Below are 21,167 nucleotides of genomic sequence, written 5' to 3'. Positions count from 1 at the left end.
TTCGGTCAAGTCAAAGTTGACAGAAGGTTGAAATTTTTGTAGTCGACATACGGTGCGTCCCACTTGGCACCCAACAGACAATTTTAGTCGACGTATGATACGTCCAGTAGGCATTTAAGGGTTAATATGCAGAGGAAGTATGCCTGCGCCAACACATCCAAAATAGACAAAACTTTCAGGTGTGTGCTCCAGCCATCCTTCAATGCATCTGTACTATATATAATCAGATGCGTTTCTGGAGGAAGATTGAATGTTCAAAGAACCTCACAAAGAGGTTCCCATCATCTTGTCACCACACTAGATCCTCCCTGGTCTCTCAACTCTAGGCCACAAGTTGAGAAGAGAGATCAAATGGAGCTGCCCATGAGGAATGAGCTTCTCCAAGGCAACAGATGGCCAAGGACAACCTGCCAAAGCTGATTGTCCCTGCAGGTTGTTACTGCTGGTGCAGGAACCAGTATTAATGCCACCCTGACTTTGCTCACATGAAAGTCTGATGGACGGATCCCTGTAGCTGCTGAGTCTGTGAACATATCTATGTACTTTTCCGCAGTTTCGACACGAGATCCAACGTCTCCCATTTTACCATGTTCACTGCCTTGTGACATAAAATAAAAGTAGATCTTTGCTCTGACTAAAATGCATCTCAAAGGAAGCAAGGACTGACCATTCATCCACCTGATGCAACATGCGTATACTCTGCAGATGGGCCAAGCTGAAAACAAGGTGAAAACTCCACTTAACACCTGTGGAGCTGTTGTCAGTCCAAAACAGGGAGCTTTGAACTGGTAGACAGTCCAGTTGCAAACAAAGTGGAGGTAGGTTCTTTCAAGGGTTCTGATAAATGGTTGCTGATCCAAAGCACCACATGCAACCAGAACCACAGTAGTTGGAACAACTGCTTTGCCATCTGAGTGAACCCTAAGGGAAAAATCCATTAAAAATAGGGTTAAAAAATAAACTGGTGCTTACTTTCCAGAGATCATTAGCTCACAAAAAGCCGAACAATCTCTGTACCAAAACCACTAAAGGAGTTCTGAAAGGACACATTCCTCCAGGATTAAACAGATTCCCTGCAGCAAGCACTGAAATCTACTACTATAAAGCTGATAACGTAATTGCCTTGTAATCTCCCTTGGATTGTGGAGATGAACACTCAAGACTATATGGCACTGATCACCAAAAATTAATGGTTATGATACATGTAACAGCTCAAAATTGTGGTCCTCCAACATGTAGACTTTTGCAAGATAATGATTATTGAGCCAACAAGTAACCTCTCAAAACTGTAGTAGAAAAACAACAGACTTCTGTATGACTGGTCAAAATTGAATTTACTGCTGCAAACATGTTTGCATGTTTTAATAAACAAACTAGATTACCTCTCATGAGTGTAATACCATAGAGAACTGTGGTGTGAACATCCCGTCTGTATGTATAGGTACAGCACTGCAAGCTCACCAAAAGAGGGTAGTGTAACTCAACTACAAAGGCATTGGCAAAAACATAGGCTAAGTATGCCACTTGAAAGTGTAGGCAAAGCACTATCATGTAAAAAAAAAAAAAAACTCAAGGTCTGTGGTAAACACTAGCAGACCTGGATGCAATGTAATCACATATAAAGAGATCCTCCAGGCAACCATATACAGTACACAGAACAAGAGAATAGCAGTGTTAATGCTGACTCTACTGAGCATGCCCAGAGAAGCACTGGTGAAGCACTACCACACAAGCCCACAGAAACACTTCCCAGTACTGTGTCTAAAGGTGAAAGGGCACACACATTGCCATGCAAGATCTCAAGAGCCAGTGGCATGCATTGAAAAGGAACTGGCTCACCTAGGTGTACTGAGAGGGAAGTATGGGAGGGAGAGTCTACCCTGCTACCTGCATGCACTTGGTCAGTACACTGAGTACACAGAGCAAGACGGCTGCTTGGGCTTGACCCAATGTGTATCCAAAACAACACTGAGCGTCTGCTGGCTCGACCAGGTGTATTTCTAAAGAAACACAAGAGGAAAAGCCAGGGACAATCCTTGTGCCCATATGAGCTGGCTCTTCTCCTTGGAAGAAATCTTCCATGGGAAGAAACACCATCAAGGGAAAACTTAACAGCGCTGAGCTCCTAACAGTTGCAGCAAAGTAGGTGTAGCAGTCGATGTACTAAGTGTAGATGTATGATCCCCTACCTGCTGTGATACCCACCTTTCACAAAAGGGAATGTACTCGGGGAAGGAGTAGGGAGACGTTCAGCAGAGAGAAGGAAGAGTGGGCTAGGCTTGAAGGCTACTTCCTCTACTAAAAACTTCCCAACAGGTGTCAGTTTCTCCCCTGCAAGGCAATGTTGCTGATTTTGAAAGGAGGACAAAAGTATTAAAACAGTGGGGCTCCACCTCCAAATATGACACTATTCTCATTAATTAAAAATTTTAAAAAATCCATCCTCCATAACCACCAGTTAACTACCTGGTAACCAAGTTTATTGACCATCTCCCAACTAGTGATGAACACTACTCCTTTACCATAAGGGTATGGTTGGTATTTCTGTGGGAACAAATGAAGTCCTGAACTTGCTTTATCGCTCAAAACTGCAAGCAATATATTTGTATTATGTTAGTTTGTACTTTGTATATGACACGCCCTTGATATTTGCTTTTAGCCAATTGATCACAATATCATTAGTTTTCCAGGTTTATACATGGCTTGGAATCTTTTTAAAAAATTGAAGTTGAACAAATAAGTCAATTTTACATGCTAATTTGTATAAAAAGTATCCACTTTACAATATCTAACGTAAGGACATCCAAAGGTTTACTTACCGAATGTCCCTTGGAATTGTCTTGTAGATCTGCCAAAGTACAGTTTTGGTGCTTTTACCACAAAGGAGGCAATATACGATGCCAATAGTAAAAAGAGAGTGAATATAGGAGAGCTTCAATAGGTAAGCAAGCACACTACCTATAGCCACCGCTACAGCAATTCGAAACATGGTTCTCCGTCTAAGAATTCTCAACTTTAATCTTAAAATAATGGTTCCTAGTTTCCTCGCCACTGTAACTTTTATGAATCCAAGTCTATTCACCCAATTATCTGAAAAGAAAAGAATAAACTTTAAAATTTTACAATTACTTATGTAAAATTTAAACCACTAAAACCTACTACATACCCTATATTCACAAAATACTAGCTTGTCTTGTACAAGTATTTATGACCAAACATGAGTCCGGATGAAATTTTACACTGATACTAAATCAGTTGATTCATGAGGCAATGCTATTATACACCACTGCTAAGCAACAGTTGTGCACCTTGTGGTGGTCATATATTGGCTCGTTTATGTGTGAAAAAGATTCCAATACTATACTGTACTAAAATGACATTTTTATAATAAAATAAAAGTTTTATACATACTTACCAAGTATTTACATTGCTATTAGCTTCTATTAACCGGCAGCTAAAATTTTGAAATTCATGGTAGCCCCACTTTTGCTTTGGCTAGGCAAGTGACCCCCACCCACTACGTTTATGCCTTCTAACCATGCGAGGGAAGGAGGGAGGGCTTTGATCATGTAATTACTTGGTAAGTATATATAAAACTATTTTATTATAAAAAATGGGGTTTGAACCCGAAGGGAAATGAAAACCCTATTTTTAGTCTGGGAGCCGCGAGAGCCTCATGCAGTTACGTCTGCCTTAGGCAGCGCCTCGGCTAAATCCCTTATCAGAGAACTTATAGCACAGGGTTGGCACGTATTCATTCCGGTTAACGGAAGCTTGTCACTATTGTGATAGGATATCAGGTCTCGGGGGGTCTGCACTTTGACCCGCTATCCGCCGCATTGATGAATCAATTCATGGCTAAACATCTCCACTGGTTACACTTTTCCATTTGCACTTCCGTGGCTAGTTCGAATGAATCGGGTCAAACGCGACTACGCATTTACTGCGCATGCGCATATTGCCAACCCAATGTAGGAATAGCCGCGCCTCCCTAAAAAGGTTATACTCCTGCAAATGAAGGGGTGGGCATAACCCAATATACTTAATGCTAACTGGAGGGTCTGAGGCTCTCCTGGCTCCCAGACTAAAAATAGGGTTTTCATTTCCCTTCGGGTTCAAACCCCATTTTTTAGTCAAAGGGAGCCGCGAGAGCCTCATGCAGGTGTACCAGAGAACATTTTAAAGAGGCTTTTTGTATATTTATAAAGCCGTCAAACATCATTTGACAGGGAGGATGGACTTTTAGCCACTATCCCTAACCAAAAAAGTTTTTTCGCTTCCTTGGGTTCAAACTGAAATCTAAAATCCTTTCCCTTTACGGCTGTAACAGCCCACCCCTTTAAGCTGTCTCGAAGAGACTGTGTATTGGTGAAGAGCAAAAGAAATAGACTATAATAGGAAAAATAACCTACTGGTTTTTAAAACACTCACTCACTTTAAAGGAAGAGTTCCTCTTGCCAGCCAATTCACCTTCCGGGCGTCCTTATCTCTTGCCTATGACTTTGCCGAGGGACATGCATGCAGTCTGGACAACTCACATTTGTTTAACATAGTGTTTGACAAACACTCCATGCCCAGACCACCCCGTGTACTTAGATACATCCTCCATACTAAAGTTACCGAAAAGGCAAGTGAGGCTGCGATGACTTACGGAGGTCATGTGACTTTGGGTCTGATCCTGGGCAAAGATCTACAATTAACTTACAAATGCTGGTTCTGAGGCTTTCTAGGCAAAGTGGGGTGCTTTCGTTTGGTACCAAAAGAGGGGGCCTTAACAATATGGTTGGTGCGATCAAGGTACTTTTTCACTGTGGCCACTGGCACAGCTCGGATTAGAGGGCAAAGGAGGGATAACTATGGGTTTCGTCTATGAAACGGATTCTCATTTTTAGCTAAAAAAATCTCCGAATGAAAAAGTTACTTTATTCTTTCCGAAAGAACAAAACTGATCTCATTTTAGCGCATGGATCTCCGCTGATCTGGCTCCCATCGCCAAGCCCACTAAAAACAACGTTTTTTCTAACAAAAATTTCATATTATTGTCTGAACGTCTGTTCAGAGCAGCTAGGACTATATCTATATCCCATGATAATTCACATGGTTGTTCACTCGGCCTGCGGAGAGCCATTGATTTCATCATCATTTCAAACACTTCTGAATGCACCTCTACTCCGAATCCGTACATTAAAGGAACTGCAAGGGCCGCCTTATGATTTTTAATAGTGGAGGGAGCCAACTTTTTTACGTCAAATACAAACACAAAGAACTCCCACACGAAGTTATTATCGATGGTAGTTGGTTTATGGTCCCTAACAAATAAGACACATTTGTTCCACACTGACTGATACTGTTTGGCGGATTTCCCCTTGTGGCGGGATTTAAAAACACAAAAAAACAATACACAACACAGATACACCGAACATATAACCACATACAATACTCACTATGATCCTCGGTTGCTGGAAGATGTAGTAAGGTGTCTACGGTCGCCAACACAGCACACAAAACCACAGAAACCAAACCAAAACAGAAAAACACACGACTCACGAACATACAGCAACAAGAACAGCACACTAACAAGGAAAAACAACAACTCTGAATCAGCACACAAACAAACTGTTTAAGACCAAAAAAAAGAACGACTGACCGGCACTAGCTCTGACTCAAAAACTGCCTCCAAAACCGAAAAATCCTCACATATATTCCACAGACAGACAGCGCTGTAAACAAACTAATGACCTCATCCCTCTTCCAACAACCGAAGCACTCACTAACGACAATTACACTCTCTCTCTCTCTCTCTCTTACAAAACGTTGGGAAATTCTAAATAAAAACAAATTTATTTATCCCTCTAGAATTCTCCCCCCTTTTAGCATTTCCCAACCAACACCTTTCACACTGCATTCAAATCGCCTTACACAACACCCACGGATGCTCACTAGCAGGTCCTCTAGATTGCGTTTGCGGGCACGCAATCATTCTCTCAGAATCATTCCCTCTTCTAGCAACATTCAAATTCACATCTTCTCCTCCATTCTCTCTCAGATTCACGCTATCTTCTTCACTATTCCCACTCTCAATTTCATCCACAATCTCATCTATACCCTCTTAACTCGTTCCCTAATACCTCCCAGTTCTTCAACTAACCCATCCCATTCGCTCATTGACCTTTTCCAACTCTTGCAACGATTCATTCATGCTTTCAATCACTCGTATATTACTGCTACGCTCTCTTACTCTTACACTTTCTCTCACCTCCAACCGTTCACTTACCCCCTACATCGTTCAGTCAACTCAGTTATATCAAACCCGCATATGCTATACGTTCTATTCATACCATCCCATTCATCCGTATTACACGCTTTATCACTCATTTTCACTTTGGCACTCACACCCTATCACACAACTTACGACCATTCAGTTTACTTTACGTTCTTCCCTTTCTTACGTTTCCTACCATACTCTATCAAAACAAATTGCTGATCCTCATGCAACAACCCCTCATGTACATGCATCACTGGAGGATCCACATTTGAACACACTCAGTTTCCCTGAATTCGCTGTCACAGTCACCCGCTTGCCTCTACATACACTTGATGCCCTTCCATTCCACATTCGACACACCCACATTCTCGTGATAATGCCCTTCTTACCACAGTTTGCTATTACATTCACTGGGTACCCTACAACCATTAGCACCCCACCTGTCCGCACCTGTAGCATTTAACCCCTATCATTCAGACACTCCAAACCAAATGTCCCGCTGCCCACACCCGAAACACGCCCCAAAGCCCACCTACACTCATTCTTTGTATGTCCTTCCTTTCCACATCTAAAACACTTCGTTCCACTCACAGACCTTCCCCTTTGTACACTACTATCCCTAACCCGTCCAACCCAAGTTGTTCCCTTACAAACCCACTTCATCCTCACTGGCATGCCCACTTCCACTTCCCATTCTCATTGGGCCTCAACACTGCATCCCTAAAGCTTCCAAACTCTGGCACTCTCTCATCTACCCCAGCCCTTACACTTACACTTCTGTTTTTATAACCCTGTCAAGCTCATAATCTTCTACAATTTGCCAAAATTTCTCCCCAAGTCAACCTTTCATTCACCCACCTTTTACATTCTCCTTCCGCTTTCACAAATTCTCTAACTCCATCTGGCACTGTCCCAACAACTGTCCGTACTAACTCCTTACATTCATCTATCCCATCATCCCCAAACTTCTTCCTTGCCAACACCTCCAGCCTACAAGCATACAATGACAAGGTTTCCCAGCTTTCATTCTTGCCTCATCAAATCTCATTCTTCCTCTTATACTTAACACTCGCCATACGCCTCTAGTCTAGCTTTCACCTTGTCATACTCAACATCTCCCACACTTATAATAACCAAAAAAACCCAGTCAAATATTCTCCTAATTCTCGTGCCCACACTGCTTTCCCATAATTATCCTGACAAACCTTTCATACTCCCTAAAGAAATCATGCACATCCCTACTTCCATACTCATTATACCACACCAGCCCACATACATAGCCTTTCTCACTTCTTTCTCACTTTCTTTGTATGTCCTTTCATACCCTCTTCCCGAATACAAAAACCACTTCTGCACTTACATTCATCTTACTCATTACACTCTTTTCTTTCCCCTCTTTTATCCACTTTTTATCCACTCACCTCCATCCACCTCACTATCACTACTGCAGTCACCCTCTCCCTTCTTTCCTGCCTTTCCCACTTCCTTAACCTTCTTACCAGTACAAACCCCCTTTTTTCCCCCCTGACTTATCCTTACTTTCCGCTCCTCACTGGCCCCTTTTCCTTACCCTGCCTTTCATTCCACTTCCTATTTCCACATCACTTTCATCACTCACGCCCATTCACTTCTTCCTCCCCTTCTCACACACGTTCCAGAGGACCTGCCTCCAACAGCCCCTTCTGGGTGACAAGAGACTTGGTTCTCTTCCGTCCACAGAAGAAGATCCTTCGCTGTCTCGTACAGGGAGAAGGAATGAGTGCCCCCGTTTGCGAATATATGCAAGAGCTGTGGTGTTGTCTGCGTGTACAACAATCTTCTTGCCGCAGACCAGATCCAAGAAGTATTGAAGGCCCAGGTGAATTGCTCTCAGTTCCTTTATGCTGACGTGAGCATTCTGTTGTTGTGTAGTCCATGTTCCGGAGACTTCCCGACCTTCCAGAAGCGCGCCCCAGTGTAGGTCGGAGGCATCTGAATAAAACTGAAGGTCTGGGTGCACTGGGAGAAGAGACTTCCCTTCCTGAAGTCTTTCTCCGCACGACCACCATTGGAGATCCTCTTTGATTTCCAATGTAACTGGGAAGATGAAAGAGTCTGGTTGGGTTTTTCTGCACAAATTCACTTTGAGGAAAAACTGAAGGGGTCTCATGTGCAGTCTGCCTAGATTTACAAACTGCTCTACTGAAGCAAGGGTCACCAGAAGACTCATCCACTGCACTGCCGAGCAGGAAGGAAAAGCAAGGAACTGACTGACAGTCTGAAGGCAGTTCTCGACTCTTTTGGGCAACAGAAAAGCCCAAAAAGTCTGAGAGTTCAGTATCATCCCTAAATAGGGAATCTCCTGAGACGAAATCAGAAGGTTTTCTTTTTGTTTATGAGGATGCCTAACTCTTGTGTCAGGCGAAGAGTTCTTCTCAGGTCCTCCGCGCACTTTTCCTTTGACGACGAGCGGAGAAGCCAATCGTCTGGATATAAGTTGATGTTGATTCCCAGAAGGTGAAGCCAATTCCCCAGAGGAGCAAGGATTCATGTGAAAACTTGAGGAGCTGTCGATAAGCCGAAGCATAGAGCCCAGAACTGTAGTATCCTGTCCTGAAAAACGAAGCATAGAAATTTCTGTGAGTCTGGATGAACAGGGATGTGAAAATACGCATCCTGCATATCCAGGGTGACCATCCAGTCCCCCTGTTGTACTGAGGACATGACAGAGTGATGCTCTCCATGTGAAACTTCGTCTTCAGTACAAACACATTCAAAGCGTTACATCCAGAACGGTCCTCCAAGCTCCCGAGGCCTTCAGGACCACGAAAAGATTATAGGAACCTTCTGAGTGAGGCTCTAGCACTTCTTCCACTATTCCTTTGGAAAGGAGGAGTTCGACTTCTTGAAAGAGGGCCAAAAACTTTGTGGAACCTTTTGAGTATACTGTCAAGGCAATAGGAGATGTAGTTAAGGGAGGAGTCTTTATGAAAGGAATGGAGTAGCCCTCCTTGAGAACCTTGATCACCCAGAGGTCTGCTCCTCTGTTCTCCCATTCCTTCCAGAAAAGTAGAAGTCTGGCTCCTACCTGGGCGCGGAGGACTACCTTCTCACCTTTTGGGGTTGGATTTGAAAGAAGACCTCTTAATGGACTTCGTAGGAGGTCGGAAGTTTGATCTAGGTCAAAACTGGGTCGTAGCTCTCCCTCCCCGAAAGGGTTGGGACTGAAGAGGGGAGAATGATCTAGATGAGGAAGGCACAGGCTCCTTAGGACATCTAGTGGACTGAGTCAACAAGTCAGAGGTGGACTTGCTCTGTAACTCTAAAAGAATATCCTTCACTATGTGTTGAGGAAAGAGGTGAGACTTGCCTAAGGCAGCGAAGAGTAGAGCTGACTTCTGAGTCAGCGAGACTTCTTTCGAGGCGAACGAACACCAGAGCTCCCTCTTCTTTAAGGACACCCATAGAAAAAAGGGAGGCGAGTTCTAAAGAGCCATCTTTAATTGCTCTGTCTGAGCATGAAATAACTCCTAGCAAATCGGAGGCAAGATCTTCAGCTAAATCCGGGCAGCCTTCAATCTTACTCCCTAGCGCCCTGATGGCCCAATCTAGGAAACTAAATATCTCAAACACCTTAAAAATATTCTTGATAAGGTGGTCTAGTTCGGCTGAGGAAAACATTATCTTGGCCAACAATAATGCCTTTCTACGGGATGAATCCCCCAGACCAGAGAAGTCCCCTTGGGAGGAGGCAGGAACTCCCAAGGAAGGAGCTTCCCTGGTGGCGTAGTAAGAGTATCTCATCTTCAACAACTTGCTGGGCGGAAAGGTGTAAGTCGCTTTGCCCTGTTCTCTCTTAGCGGCCAGCCAGGCATGAACTTCTTTGAGAGCCTTCTTCGAGGAGGAGGAAAGAACAAGCTTGGGTAGTCTGGTACCTTTCGATGGATGCTTTTTCATGAGGTAGGTAGAAGCTGGAGAAGTAGGTGAAGCAAGCACGAAGAAATCCGGGTAATTCTCCAGGAGGAAACGCAGGAGAGATGAGTAGGAAGAAGAAGGAAGCAGATCCTGAACCATCTCTTCTTCCTCCGAAGAGATAGGAGACAATGATTTATCCTTGTACTCTGGAGCAGAAACAGATTTCTTCAAAAGACCCACAAGCTCGGTCAGTTGGTGCTTGAGTGGGGCTAAAGAATCTTCCTGGACCGATGGAGAAGGCGGAATAGCTGAAGAAGGTGCATTGGTTCCAGAAGAAGCTGGGAATTCGGATGTGGGCGTTGGAAGTTCGGGAGTTGGTGCTGGGTGCTCTAGAGCTGAAGTCTGGCGCGAGACAGCGGGCGCCGGGCGCTCATTGGCGGAATTCTGGCGTATATTGGTGGGTGCCGAGCGATCACTGGCGGAATTCTGGCACTCATCGGCGGTATTCTGGTGTGAGTCGGCGGGCGCTGGGCGCTCATCAATGGAAGTCTTGGCGCGAGTTGGCGGGCGCTTGGCGCTCGGAAGAAGATGGGCGCTTAGAACACTTATAGCGCTCAGGACTGTCTTCAAAGAAATAATGAAGATGAGCAGGAGAATCAGGCTGGACTTGAAAGCTGCAGGAAGGTTGAGGGCTAGTCTCTCTCTACCTCTTGACAGCCAGGGGAGAAGAATCAATAATATTCACATGTCTCTTGAGTGGGCGCAAGAAGAGTAGCGATATGGCTTCTTGCGCGGACTGGAAGATTCCGAATCAGAAAGTTGATGCACAGGAACGCCTTTCCAATGGTGTTTAGTCAAAGCCTGGGAGGGCACGACAGGCTCGACGGAGGGGCGACTGCCCGTGGGCAAACCCCACCAGCCTCCCTTGGACCTCAGGTATGTTTTCTCCCCGGTGCGGGGGAGCGGGACAGTGACCTTCTTCTAGGAGCACTGGTGGGACAGACTGCCACCTCCTCAATATTCAATTCACAGTACTATCACTTCTCACTGCACTGTCAACACTTACATTTTTTTCCATTAGAGATTTAATAGCTGACCCCATTTCCATAATGGTACTAGATAATACAGTAAATTTCTGATCAAAATGATATTTTTATGATAAAATAAAGTTTTGTACATACTTACCAACGCAGATATATACTTAGCTATAGTCTCCGACGTTCCCGACAGAATTTCAAAAACTCATGGCACACGCACAGGTAGGTCAGGTGATCAACCATACCCGCCGCTGGGTGGCGGAATAGGAACCATTCCCGTTTTCTAATCAGATTTTCTCTTCCACCTGTCTCCTGAGGGGAGGCTGGGCGGGCCATCAATCAGTATATATCTGCCGGGTAAGTATGTACAAAACTTTATTTTATCATAAAAATATCATTTTTGTACATGCAACTTACCCGTCAGATATATACTTAGCTGAATGGCACCCTTGGAGGAGGGCAAGAGACAGAAAATAACTAAAAACGGGAAACAACATATGTTGTAGGATAAACAAAAACCATGGTTCTTACCTGATTGGGCAGAAGACTTCATGGATACTGTCTATGAGTCTGCTTGCCTCAGGAGCTTCAGCGAGGATGTGACCTGTGACTGACAGCCCTTCTGGATCGTACCAATGGGGATGACCCACTAACATGGCCGAGCCTATAGCGGATCGTGTCAAGGGGCTGACCCACTTACATGACCGAGCCTACACCTGAATCACGTATCAATGGGGGCTATCCTCTTACATGACAGAGCTAGGTGTCCATACAAAATTACAAGGAACATGACAACCAATCCCGACCACCTGACCAATCCTAACCTTGTTAGTGATAAGAATTGAAAGGGAAGCATACCCCATCACCCTCTTTCAACCAACCATAAAAACACACACCACCAAGCCTAAAAACAACTAAATTAACTAAACTAAATAGGATTGGATTCAGCTCCTGTCCCAGCACCGAATCCGCAAGATACGTATGCTCCTAGAGAGAAGCACTTATCATACGTTACTCTAATATCTCGTAAGTAATGAGATGCGAACGTTGAATTACACCTCCAATAGGTTGCCCTCTATAATAGACTGGAGAGACAAAGTCTTGTGAAAAGCCAAGGATGTAGCAATGGCTCTCACTTCATGTGCTTTCACTCTAAGGAGCTTAAAGTGCTCATCTTCACATGAGATATGCGCTTCCCTAGATGACGTCCTTAATAAAAAGGACAGCGCATTCTTTGAGATCGCTCTTGAAGGATTCCTGACAGAGCACCAAAGACTTTCAACCGATCCTCCCAGAGATTTCTTCTTTTCTAAGTAGAATTTAAGGCTCCTGACAGGGCATAGAGTCCTCTCAACTCATGTCCTGTCACAGAAGAAAGACCTTTTAATTCAAAGGTTCTTGGCCACGGTTTAGAAGGATTCTCATTCTTTGCTAGAAAGAATGGTTTAAAGGAGCATATAGCCAGAGAACCTTCCTTAAAACCAACTTTGCCGTCTAAGGCTTGTATTTCACTTATTCTCTTAGCTGAGCCAAGGGCAAAGAGAAAAAGTGACTTCCTGGTGAGATCCCTGAAGGAAGCTTGATGAGGAGGTTCAAATTTTTAGACATTAAGAATTTCAAAACTATGTCTAGATTCCAACTGGGAGGTTTCAAGTCATGAATTTTGAGAAGTTTAAAAGACCTTATAAGGTCATGAAGGTCTCTGTTTTCCGAGATATTCAGATTTCTGTGTCTGAAAACTGAAGATAACATACTCCTGTATCCCTTAATTGTGGATACAGCGAGGTTGCAATGTTCCCTCAGGAAGATAAAGAAATCAGCAATGTTTGTCACAGAGGTACTGGAAGAGGATATCTTATTGGTCCTGCACCATCTTCTAAAGACCTCCCACTTCGACTGGTAGACGCGAAGGGTTGAGGATCTCTGGCTCTTGCAATAGCCTTCGCAGCTTTGTGCAAAAAACCCTTCGCTCTGACCAGACCTTCGATAGTCTGAAGGCAGTTAGACTGAGAGCGGGAGATTCTTGTGGAATCTGTTGAAGTGGGGCTGTTTGAGAAGATCGTTCCTGTGTGGAAGCGATCTTGGAAAATCTACTATCCATTCCAGTACCTCTGTGAACCAATCTTGAGCTGGCCAAAACGGGAGCTACCAGTGTCAGTCTCGCGCCTTCCGATGATGCAAACTTTCTTACCACTTCTCCCAGGATCTTGAATGGGGAAAGGCATACCCGCTAATCCTGTCCAATCTAGGAGAAGACTGTCTATTGCAACTGCTCTCGGGTCCGAGATCGGAGAGCAGTAGTTTTCCAACCTTTGCATTCCAGTGGGTTGCAAAAAGGTCGATATTCGGCCTTCCCCACAGGTTCCACAGTCTTTCGCAGACTTCTGAATGGAGAGTCCACTCTGTGGGAAGGACCTGATCCTTCCTGCTGAGAAGGTCGGCCCTCACATTCCTCTCTCCCTGTACAAATCTGGTGAGGAGTCTGATCCTCCTCTCCTGAGCCCATAACAGCAACGTTTTTGCCGTTTCGTAAAGGGAGAAGGAGTGTGTTCCTCCCTGTTTCCTTATATATAAGCCAGGGCAGTAGTGTTGTCTGAGTTCACTTGGACTACTTGTCCTGACAAGAACCTCGAACTTGATGAGAGCCAAATGAACTGCTGATAGCTCTTTCTTGTTGATGTGCCAGTTCACCTGGTCTCCTCCCAGGTGCCTGACACTTCTCTCGACCCTAGTGTTGCCCCCATCCCGACTCCGAGGCGTCTGAGAACAACACTAGGGTAGGGCCTCGGTAACTGAAGAGACAGTCCTTGGCATAATTTTTGAGGGTCTAACCACCAGTTGAGATCCTCTTTATCTTGTCCGAAATTTGGAACAAAGTTGCTAAGTCCTGAGACTTCTGGTCCCAACTCTCCTTTAGGAAAAACTGAAGAGGTCTCAGATATAGTTTTCCCAAGGAGACGAACTGTTCCAGCGAGGAAATGGTCCCCAGCAGACTCATCCACTCCCTCGCTGAACAATGTTTTCTCCTTAGAAAAACTGTCACCTTTTCTATGCAGCGATCTATTCTCTTGGGATGGAAAGGCTAGAAAATCCGAGAATCCATCAGAATCCCCAGGTAAACAATGCTCTGCTGAATCGGAACAACCTGGGATTTCTGTAGGTTTACTAATAGTCCAAGGGACTGTGTCATATTTAGGGTGATCGACAAGTACTCAGACAACTGTCCTTTGATTGAGCTCGAATCAGCCAATCGTCGAGATACATTGATATCCTCACTCCCTCTAAATGAAGCCAGCGTGCCACATTCCTTAAGATGCCCGTGAACACTTGTGGGGCTGTGGAAAGACCAAGCACAGGGACCTGAATTGAAAAACTTTTCCCCAATCACGAACCTCAGGAACTTTCTTGACGAGGGATGAATGGGAATGTGGAAGTAAGCGTCCTGCAGGTCCAGGGAGACCATCCAATCCCCTGGACGAAGAGCTGCAAGAACCGAAGAGGTAGTCTCCATTTTGAATTTCGTCTTGATTACGAAGAAATTCAGGGCGCTTACATCCAGAACCGGTCTCCAACCCCCCGAGGATTTCGGAACCAGAAAAAGACGGTTGTAAAACCCGGGGGAATGGAGGTCTTGAACCGGTTCTATTGCTTCCTTTTCTAACATTTGTTCCACTGCTAGAAAAAGAGCCTGGTTCTTGATGGGATCCCTGTAGCTGGCGGATAACTCCCTGGGAGTTGATGTTAAAGGAGGACTTTCCCTGAAGGGGATAAGGTAGCCTCTTCTTAAAATGGAGAGGGACCAGTCGTCCGCCCCCTCTCTGTGCCCAGACCTCTCGGGTGCTTTGTAGCAGTCTGGCACCCACTGTCGTCTGGAGTACTCGTTCTTCATTTGGTCCTTCTGATAGGACGAGAGGAAGACCTTCCTCTTCTCTCTGGTCTTTTGCTCCTGAAGGAGGATCTGGACGAAGGACCACCTCGAAAGGGCTCCTGAAAGGGAGCCTTCTCCTTCTTGGCGAAAGGGACGGCAGGTCTGATCCTCTTCGAAGACTGGGCCAAAAGGTCCTGTGTCGCCTTTTTCAGATAACGAGCGAGAAATCTCCTTCACCAAACTTTGAGGAAAAAGGTGAGGAGAAAAAGGAGCAAACAGAAGAGAGGATCTCTGAAGAGGAGACACAGACTTCAGAGGAAACGAAAATCAAAGCAGGAGGAACTCAACAACAGATGCTGCCCGAACCAGCGACAGAGAAAATCTGATTAAGCGGGAATGGTTCCGTTCCCGCCACCGCTTTGGTCCAAACAAGATCACCTGACCTGCAATAGGTCATCCATACTGCGCGAGTTTTGAAATTCTGTCTTTCTAAAGCCCCTAGAGACCAATCCATAGCTGAATATATCCAAAATGCTGAAAAGGCCCTAAGGAGCATGTACAAAACCTTAATTTAAGGCTGGCAATGGCACTAAGAGCAGAGTCATGGAAACCTGGAACAGGAGCAGATGGTAAAGTAGGAGAAGTTAGGATAGGAGGAGGAGGAGGAACTGGAGGAGTGATAGTTCTGTCATCTCCTACATTTTCCAAAGGCATGGACTCTGCATCAGCCCTACTTTCAGCCCTAATGGCTGCTCTCCTCCTCTTATCCCTTTTTAATTTGTCTAGATGAGATTTCAATGTTTTCCATTTCTTATCCTCCCAATCCTGACACTCTAGGCAAGTACTGTATTATCCTTACTACATTCTTGCCCCCTACATTTAGTGCATTTTGTATGAGAATCGTATGAAAGCTTAGTTAGCCTAGTTCTACAACCCTCGGAACAAAAGCGAATACTAGATGAACTGGAATCCGACATCGTTAACTCAATAAATTAAAGTTAACTCGAACAACAATTCAACAATGGCAGCAAGCCAAAAAGCAACAAATTCTGAGTACTTCACCAAATTCATGCAAAACAAAGCCGAAAGGCGAAGAAGCAGCTGCATGAAAACTTCCGATGTTAACCGGAAGCCGGCAGAAAACAAATTGAGCTGTCGGCTGGTTTGTTTCCTCAAGTCCCGGATGGTGGTGGGACGTTGTCATATACACACTAACGATAACAGAGCCACCACACAAATTTTGAATTTCTAAGCTGCCATAGGTTAGGGAACCAATAGCTATGTAATTACTTGGTAGGTTACTTATATAAAAATACTGAATTAGTTCATTAGAACGAGACCCCAAATCGCTCATTTAGCACAAACCATCGTTCCCTGGGGCGCTTTAATTTCACGCTACAGCTGGCCAAGTCCGCGCGTGACATTTATTAAAATCCAGTTATGTCTTTTGAGACACATATTAAAATTCGTTCACGATGAACAACAAAGTCTTATTCAGACATTAAATTTTAACTAAGTCTTTTCAGACATACTGATTATTTGTCTTATTTAGACTTACTAATTCTTAACCGAGTCTCTTCAGACACCCGAAACTGTAGTCTTTTCAAACACCTTGAATCTGTTCATTTCAAACATTATTGAGTCTCATCACACATATTGAACCTGTTCCCTCAAACAGCCCTGAGTCTTCTCAGACATAATTGATTTTCCAACAGGTCAAGCCCATATAAGCATCGTAACCTCCAAGGCAGCTAGGTAGGAACACAAAGGAAGTGTCCTAGGACACGACCACCAGCAGAAGCAGCAGCCATGATCAGGACAGCCAATGCAGGAGCTATGGCAGCGGTTCGGATGGCAGGAGCTACCACAACGGCCAGGAATGTCACTTCCACAGGGCGACTTCCTTCACCTTCACCCCGACATCTTCTACAGGATGGCGGACATCGTAACCTCCAGGGCAGCTAGGCAGGAACACAACGGAAAGCGGCCCTGAGCATGACCACCAGGAGAAGTACAGCAGGCACGATCAGGACAGCCGATGCAGGAGCTATGGAAGTGGTTCAGAAGGCAGGAGCTACTGCAACGACCAGGAATGTCACATGGAAGTCACCAGCAGTGACAGGAACGTTCAGGATGGCTGCAGCAGGAGACCAGGAAGAGCCGCCCAGAGACTGTCGTTAACAGGAGCATTACACAGGAAACAGCAGGAGCAGATGGACCGCAGATACGAAAGAGGCAGTGCCACAGCATACATGAAGGCCAGCAATGACACCAATCGATCCACATCAGCGGGAACAGAGTCGGAATGATCCCAATGTGGAACAATGTCATCCAACCAGGTACTGTGGTCGATCCCGAAGCAACACTGAATGAATGTCGGGACTCCTTCATGCAAGATATCCCCTGAGATATCCAGCCAACTATTGCTGTGTCTGCGATGCGCACTGTCAATCTGAAAGAAAAAGCAAAGCTGATTAGAGAGGGAGACTCCTCTCGCTACGAGGGGAACTGCCCTATACAGCAAAAGGAGGTACCCAAGAAGAGGTCGCCCGACTGCCCGCCACCCCGCCTTCAAGCAAGTGAAGAGGGCAAAGGAGAGAGATCTCACCCAAAGGGGTGATAAGGAAGAACCTATGGGGAGAGAGAAGGACGGAGGGGAGGCTACCAAGGGCGCCGTGTAAGCAGAACTTACAGACGATGCCTGCAACCTTCCACTTGCCCCGCAACTATCTAAACACAGGTGGCGAAAACAATACTCAGCACAAGTAGGAAGGAAGTAGTCATGTCCTTGTACACGGAGGGCAGGAGCCCAAGAAGGGAAGCAAACTCTTACGTTTCGATCAATGTAGGGGAGCAAAGATATTATGTCCCAATTTAATATCTCTGATTGTACAGGGGAACGCCTTCAATATCTAAATAAAGGGCTACTGGAAGAGAAGCATTACCACTCGGTTACACTCCTCTAAATACGCCCTTGGCCGTCAAACCCAAGAAAGCGCAGGGGAACAATGGCTTATGCAAGGTTATCACATATCGTGGGTTCGTATTAATAAATATTAAACACACGTAATATATACAAAAAAATGCATTAAGATTCCACTAGTATAATAAGAGCTTAATGACAGTCAGGCAAAGAGATCTGAAACCACATCTGCAACGCATGACAGCTGAAAGCAAACTGGAATGTTTACATCCGGGCAGGTGGGTATTCCCGCCTACCTGGCAGTAATTACTGCCTAACCACCTTGCTCAAGAGTTTAACGGCTGTTTCCAGCCTATGCTGAAAGTAATTCCTGATGTAAAGAACCAACAGTTTGTAAATCGTGTTGGAACAAAGAGAATTTACCTTGTCTAAAACCCCACAAGCAAGTCATGACCATGGCAGGCCAATCAGAGCCTTGGGATCTTTCTGTGGCCCCCATAATGATGCAATGGCTGTAAAACAGTCTGCAGAACAGGCTACAGTCTCTTCCTTGAGATCACTGAAAGGACAAATCATTTTAACGATCGCCACAAAAAGACTCTACAACCTGAGGGTATCCGAGGCCTGGGGCGTAGGACCCTCAGGCCCCTCTAATTCCTGGTCCACCCAAGTTGCTCCCTCTGCAGGGAGGGAGACTCACTAGAAGGCCCCTGGCGATTTCTCCACCACTCAGGAATATGACCTGTCCGGGATGAGGACCGAACCAGGAACCTAAACCTCTGTGGTGCGGCTAGGAGAGAATTGAGAGTGGTTCCAGTCTCGATCCCCAGGCCTGTCCAGCGCCGGCTTCCAGTCAACCCCAAAGAGGTGGAGGGGACAGGTGAGAAATTTTGATCACCCTTGCCCAACCTGGCAAAGACCCAAGTCTTGCTAGGAGAGCAAGGCCGTGGGTGGCCGTCAACCCATGGAGGCAACGTCTATACAGGTTGGGGAGAGTGGTCCAGAATTTTGAGAAGCCAGAGCTTCTACAGGAAGGGAAGATTGAGCAGAGGACCTCCTCATGCTAGGTCTGGGTGATCAGGCCAGGTACTTTCCCAGGACACCTGAAATGCTCTCTTTGAAGCGAGGGAGGGTGAAAGAGCACCCGCACGCTTTCTCTCACTGGGCTGTGCTAGCAGGTGGGACTGCATCCATAGACCAAACTGGTACCGGCCCACCTACAACCAATTAACCACTTTGTTACCATGCTTCTAAATAAGAGGCAATGGTTTGTATTTCAGCAGGAACACACAGATAATACTTAACAATAATAAAAATCACCAAAAATTCATCAAGCATGAATATATATCAAGGACAGTTACATGGATGACTCCTACCTCAACCTTCCCTAACCTACAACCTGACCCAGAGTGCCATATTATTCAAAGTGTAAAACCTAACCTCTGGCACCAGTTCCTTACCTGAATGAGAAGGGGGGTGTTCCCCAGAATCTCCTTTTTGTAACCTAACCTAGAGTACCACGGGACAAATCATAAAAGTGGCATAGAGAATTCAATGTCTAAACTTGCACAATGGGTCTTAATTCTTTATACTTAACTCTTCCAGCCAAGGACTGCTTTGCAAAAGTAGCCTCTGCATGCTACTCGTGATGCTGTCATATTTCTCATCATTGTTAAGAAAGGGGAAGACTTTCTCTCTTGCCATTTCACTCAAATATATAACCTTTGGATCACATCATGTCCAAGCAGATGCCTTGGGAGTGGGTGCAGTCCCTAGGGAGACAGGGGTAGGGATGTGAAATCCTAACCTTTCCTAGAATGCCCTGTCCTGACCTAACAAGACCTTACCTTCCTAACCTAACATAGGGTGCCACGCCCCCTTGGACCCCGACAAGCAACACTAACATCCCCGTCTCCCTACTCCGCACACTACCTGTATGTTGATTCATTATTGTGTACTAGGCTATTAGAGTAGTAACTTGGGCTACTTGTTCACTTTTTTTATCCCTGAATCCCATAAGGATTTTCCCCAAAAATATGCAGAAAAGTCACACCATGCCAACAAGTGTCCACACTGAATTGTAATTATTTATGGAGATTATTTCATTCCTACTCTCACTATTCTGCTAAATCCTTGTGTTTCGACTGCATGCTACTAAGTTTGGACTTGCCTAGGCCTCCTGAGTATACACCGGAGTGTATACTCAAGATCAGTCTGGAAGTTTTGCCCAACAGCCAAGGCTACAAGCTACTCTATGTCCTCTCTCAACACCACCTGATTTAGAGCCCCCGTACAGTGTAGCCGAAATCTACGTCTGGGCCTCACCCTCTGCATCGCTTTCTCAAAACATCAGCTCTGATCTCATCTACTGACTGACGGTCACTTACGATGGTAGGGCAGGCTATTGTACTGTATATCAGCCTAGAACAAAGAGAGAACTCGAGTTGTTTGGACGGTTTGTGTAGCCTACGACAGAGGGTAATTCACTGTATTATATTTGACACTCGTACATAATTAATTTAACTTATAATGATGTGATCTAATAAGCGTCTAGGCTAGGTTGGATACGCTTTGGTAGGTTAAGCTGGCCCACCTTAGCCGAAATGGGGGTGTGGAGTCATTTTAGGATGGCTTGAATGCAATTCACTCAGCCAATTAACTATTGGGTCACAAGACCGACCGAAGGATATAAGAACTCCTTGTCGTCAAACCAAAGGCAATTAGAAGAGAAGGGCCGCGTCCACTCACCTGAGGAATGTTTACAACCCACGGAGACACGACGGTCCACATGCACACATACTACCGACACAAAAGCCAGGCGATCACTGACTCGGACTGGGGTCACGGCCCTCACGGTGTCGGTCTCTGGGTATTCGTCAGTGTGACGTTGAAGTTCATTATAACGTTAGTTGGCAACGTTCTTGAGAAATTCGTCTTCTTATCATTTACATACAAGAAGCACAGACCGTTGGAAGATTTTATTGTATGAGTTGATAAAAAAAGTCTACTCTTCGTGATTGTTAGCCACACATAATGGAATTGAAGTTTAAATTTATTTATCCAGCAAGAAATTTACTGCGTGTAAATTCAAAGGTTGCAAAACTTCCTTCTGTAAATTTGAAAGACAACTAAATTGCAACATGTAAAAGTTTGTAACAGGACAACTGCTAGATAAGATCC

The 21,167-nt window shown here is 45.1% G+C and overlaps 1 protein-coding gene across 3 annotated transcripts in view; it reads right to left on the bottom strand.

Moving 5' to 3' along the window:
- Positions 1–20,919, bottom strand: part of LOC136849333 (long-chain fatty acid transport protein 1-like) — a 596,150-nt gene extending 575,231 nt beyond the window's left edge. For 2 of the 3 annotated variants that reach the window (XM_067122695.1, XM_067122697.1), the window contains exons 1-2: positions 20,736–20,919; positions 2,820–3,090 (exon numbers count right to left, since the gene is read on the bottom strand). In XM_067122695.1, the coding sequence (XP_066978796.1) occupies positions 2,820–2,989 (170 nt within the window). In that variant the 5' untranslated portion in view covers positions 2,990–3,090; positions 20,736–20,919. The remainder of the gene's footprint in view (positions 1–2,819; positions 3,091–20,735) is intronic. The other variant, XM_067122692.1, reaches the window with a different exon arrangement.
- Between the last annotated feature and the right edge of the window lie 248 nt (positions 20,920–21,167).

Source organism: Macrobrachium rosenbergii, chromosome 20, assembly GCF_040412425.1.
Source record: "Macrobrachium rosenbergii isolate ZJJX-2024 chromosome 20, ASM4041242v1, whole genome shotgun sequence".
Lineage (NCBI taxonomy): Eukaryota > Metazoa > Arthropoda > Malacostraca > Decapoda > Palaemonidae > Macrobrachium > Macrobrachium rosenbergii.
This window is presented reverse-complemented; position numbering and strand designations above follow the sequence as displayed.